The sequence below is a fragment of the Protobothrops mucrosquamatus genome, unplaced genomic scaffold, assembly GCF_001527695.2.
Source record: "Protobothrops mucrosquamatus isolate PMUCROS unplaced genomic scaffold, P.Mucros_1.0 scaffold1156, whole genome shotgun sequence".
In the NCBI taxonomy this organism is placed as follows: domain Eukaryota; kingdom Metazoa; phylum Chordata; class Lepidosauria; order Squamata; family Viperidae; genus Protobothrops; species Protobothrops mucrosquamatus.
The window spans coordinates 157744-162055 of NW_015387371.1; the positions used below are offsets into that span (position 1 = coordinate 157744).

At 41.5% G+C, this 4312-nt stretch overlaps 1 protein-coding gene across 1 annotated transcript in view; it reads left to right on the plus strand.

Moving 5' to 3' along the window:
* LOC107291625 (acyl-CoA (8-3)-desaturase-like) overlaps window positions 1-3815 on the plus strand; it is a 22835-nt gene extending 19020 nt beyond the window's left edge. Inside the window, exons 9-12 of the mRNA XM_015820644.1 lie at window positions 1859-1955; window positions 3276-3355; window positions 3499-3624; window positions 3764-3815. Coding sequence (XP_015676130.1) covers window positions 1859-1955; window positions 3276-3355; window positions 3499-3624; window positions 3764-3815 — 355 coding nt within the window. The remainder of the gene's footprint in view (window positions 1-1858; window positions 1956-3275; window positions 3356-3498; window positions 3625-3763) is intronic.
* Window positions 3816-4312: the final 497 nt, after the last annotated feature.

A 4312-nucleotide genomic window follows, 5' to 3' on the forward strand; every position in this document is an offset into this window, starting at 1 on the left:
CCAGCTGCCAAAAAAGCCAATACAGTGCTAGGCTGCATTAACAGAGGGATAGAATCAAGATCACGTGAAGTGTTAATACCACTTTACAATGCCTTGGTAAGGCCACACTTGGAATACTGCATCCAGTTTTGGTCACCGCGATGTAAAAAAGATGTTGAGACTTTAGAAAGAGTACAGAGAAGAGCAACAAAGATGATTAGGGGACAGGAGGCTAAAACATATAAGGAACGGTTGTTGGAATTGGGTATGTCTAGTTTAATGAAGAGAAGGGCGAGGGGGGATATGATAGCAGTGTTCCAATATCTCAGGGGCTGCCACAAAGAAGAGGGAGTCAAGCTATTTTCCAAAGCGCCTGAAGGCAGGATAAGAAGCAACGGGTGGAAACTAACCAAAGAGAGAAGCAACCTAAAACTAAGGAGAAACTTCCTGACAGTTAGAACAATTAACCAGTGGAACAACCTGCCTCCAGAAGCGGTGAATGCTCCAACACTGGAAGTTTTTAAGAAGAAACTGGACAGCCATTTGTCCAAAATAGTATAGGTTTTCCTGCCTGAGCAGGGGGTTGGATTAGATGACCTCCAAGGTCCCTTCCAACTTTATTATTATTATTATTATTATTATTATTATTATTATTATTATTATTATTATTATTATTATTATTAAAATAAAGAAACACATAAACTCTGGGGGGGGTCTTTAAGCTGGGTCAGGCATGTCACATGTCACAATGTTGCAATCCTAGACTGAAAGGCTCTGGCAATTGCGAAAAACTTTAGCTTTAAATTAAGCCTGTTTACCTCCAAAGAAAACTTTCTAAAAGCCATAGACAAACTCAATTAAAAGGGGTAAAACTAATTACATTTGTTTAAAGGGATTAAACTTTTCCCTGTTGTCTTTCTTTCCCCTTTCCTGCCCAAACCACCTCCTTTTACAGCCTCTCCTCTCCTCCCCCTGACTTTTTCTTCAGTTCATCTCCAACTCCGAACTGCTTCCGAAAGCGCCAATCAGCTGGATCCCTGCAGGCTCCTGGGGCTTCTGCCGAGCCCATACAGTCCTGCAGCTGCAGCTGCCTCTCCCTCAGGCTTGGGTCCCTTCAGCTCATTCCCCTCTCCCGCTACACTTCTCTAGGATGGTTGCGTACCACCTGCCACATAGCAAAGTACCACAGGTGGTACATGTATCACAGGTTGAAAAGCCCTGACCTAGATGAGACTTTACATTCTTCCTTTCTTTTTTAAAAACCCGCCTTTCCACACCAGCAAAATGGTGATCCATAGACAATACATCAACGAAGAGCCAGTTTGTGGCAGGTGAAGGTTTTGGCTTAGAACACAAAAAGAAGTTCAAGGCCTGCCTTAGGCATGAAAGCTGCCTGGGACCAGTCATAAACTCTCAGCCCAACACAACTCCTAAGGTAGTTGTGGGGAAAATAGGAGCAAGGAGTATTGGGTGTGTTCTCTATCTTGAATTGAAATATAATAATAATATATTATAACTGATGAAGGAATGTGATGTTCTCTGACCTCAGGATTCCCATGATGCTGATATCCCTGGGAATTATTGTTCTGTGTGCATTGGAAAACCTTGAACATTTGAAGTATAATTAAATAAATGCCTTCCTGTGTAACAAATGAAATAAGTTATTCACTTACTTTTAACTACTTGCCTTCCACTGGAAGATAAACCCTGAAAAAAGTGGTGGACTTTGTGAGGGAAAAGTCAATAGATAAATTTGGAAGACAAGAGAGGCTTGTCAGAGAAGACAATGATAAAAATTATAATAATGATAAAGACAATGATAACAAAATTGTAAAAATTTTCTAATTATTTTATTTCTCAAAATTACTTCTTTCCACAGGTTCCTAGAAAGCGCATGGTTTATCTGGGTCTCTCAAGTGAATCACATTCCAATGAACATCAGTTACGACCAGAATTTGGACTGGGTCTCTTGCCAGGTAAGAATATTTCCATTTTCTGCTCAGAAGCACCATCTTTCTTTCACTTAACCCATTAATGCTTTGGGGTTCATGGACTTGGAACAGAGGGCTTTCATGACTACCACTAAAGTACTTTAGCCATTATAACCTTTGGGAAAAAACAAGAACTTAAGTTTTTGTATGGATTGGCAGATAGGTATATATAGAAGGGGTTCACATTATAGATGTTTGAGTTGAGCAAGATCCATATTAAAGGATGCGCTGAGCATATGCAGAGTAATAAGCAGCAGACAGCTCTAGTTAGAAATTTTTCACAGTATCATTGTCTTGGATGCAGCGTATAACCTCAGCCCAGCTATCAATGAATGCAAACAGTTCAAAGTTCAATTTATGGAAAAGGAAGCCTGACTTCTATCTGAACTACACCTTGAAGAGAGGGAGGCTAGAGAGAGAAGGAGAGAGGAACAGGAAACATCCTTCTTTAATTAACCATAGGCCACATGAGAAACAGACACCTTCTCCTTATCTAACTGTTGGCCCTAGTGGTCAACAGGCTCTTAGGTGGAAATGGAGAGTACAGTTGTCAATAATATTTTTACATGTGCTGATATTCACACTTGGCCTCTGAATGTTGTACTGGACATGCCATCTCAAAAACTGTAAGGAGGAATCAGGATAAAAGCTACAACTTATTTCATTCCATTTGTGTGTGTGTATGTGCCTTTGTGTCATTTTTGACTCCTGGCAACTGCTTGGATAAGTCCCTACAATTTTCTTGATAAGGTATTTTTGAAGTAATTTGCTCTTGCCTGCTTCCTAGGGCTGAGAGAGAATGTCAGGCCCAAGATCATCCAGCTGGTTTTGTGCCTAAAGCAGGACTAGAACTCACAATCTTCCAGTTTCTAGTCTGATGCCTTAAGCACTACCCCAAATTGGCTGTCACTTTCATTTCTGTTTACTGTACTTAAAGCTAAAGATAAATGCCTACTTTCCAGTCTTATATTTTAAAATGTTCTCTTCCTTTTCTCCTTTTCTTGTTTTCTCCTATCAAATTGAATAACAATGGTTCTTGGACCCTCGGATTGTGCAGTGCCAGTCTCTTAGGCACAAGGTTACTGTACAATGTACATTGTCTATTAGAGCTGGCCTGAGTTGAGTGTTTACATTCAAATGTTTAGAAAACCCAGAATGAACGAAGAGAAACCAAACAGAATCCCAAACTCATGAGCCAAGAATAAGAGTTACTTGTTACAGAGCCTCTCTATGATAGGAAGCAGCAGCGGCTGGAAAGAAAAGGGCCGATTGGAGAGCTTCACCCACTGTCTCTTTCTCCCTTAGCTCACAGGAACATGCAATGTTGATCATTCCTGGTTCAATGACTGGTTCACTGGGCATCTGAACTTCCAGATTGAGCATCAGTGAGTATGAGCCAGAGCAGAGGCCAGACCGTAGAAATGTCATACATCACACATTGCCGATGTTAAGCAGGGCTGCCATGTTATGAAGCTACCAAAAGTTCTGGGATAGTCACCTGACACCCTCTTCTCTTCTCTTCTTGCAGCCTTTTCCCCACCATGCCTCGACACAATTATTACAAGGTGGCTCCTCTGGTGAAATCGCTGTGTGCCAAGCATGGTATTCACTATGTGTGCAAGCCCATCCTCACAGCTTTTGCAGATGTATTGCAGTAAGTTCATGGCTGAGGGAGGCTCCTTTTGGGCACTGGCATATCCAGAAGAGATTGAAGCCGGAAAGATCACAGAAGAGATTGCCTGGGGAAGATGTTCTCACTGCCATTGATCCCTTTCTCCTTTGTCTTTCTGCAGCAGCTTGAAGGAATATGGGCAGGACTGGCAGGAAGCTTATCTCCATGAATGAGGACTGGGAGACGCTCAGATAGCAACAGAAGTACATAAACTTGGTAAGAAAGGGTGACTTTTAATTATGGAGAGAATGGGATATTTCCAATAGTGAATTGATCACCTCTCTGTTCCCCTTCTTTAGCAGAGACATCAAGATTTGATCACCTCTGTGTATCACCATTTATGAATGGGAGACAAGCAGAGGGCTGAGTGGAAAGTTGTTTTGGTGGACCTCTTGGGAAGTCTCACTTTGTGTTGACTGATTGCAAAAGTAGGAAAAGGGAAGTGACACAAAGAGTGTTTTGCTTTAAGTAGGTGGGAACATTGACAAAGGAGCTGATAAGCATTCAATTATTCTTTTGACTTGCCTACTGTTCCCATCTCTCTAGGTACCCTATTTGACTGCACCTGTCATACACCCACCCAGGTCGTTCCAGTGGGATACCACCACTCTAATTTGGAGTTAGAAATAATTACACTTTGCAAGATCCAACTTTGTGTAATGATCAGCAA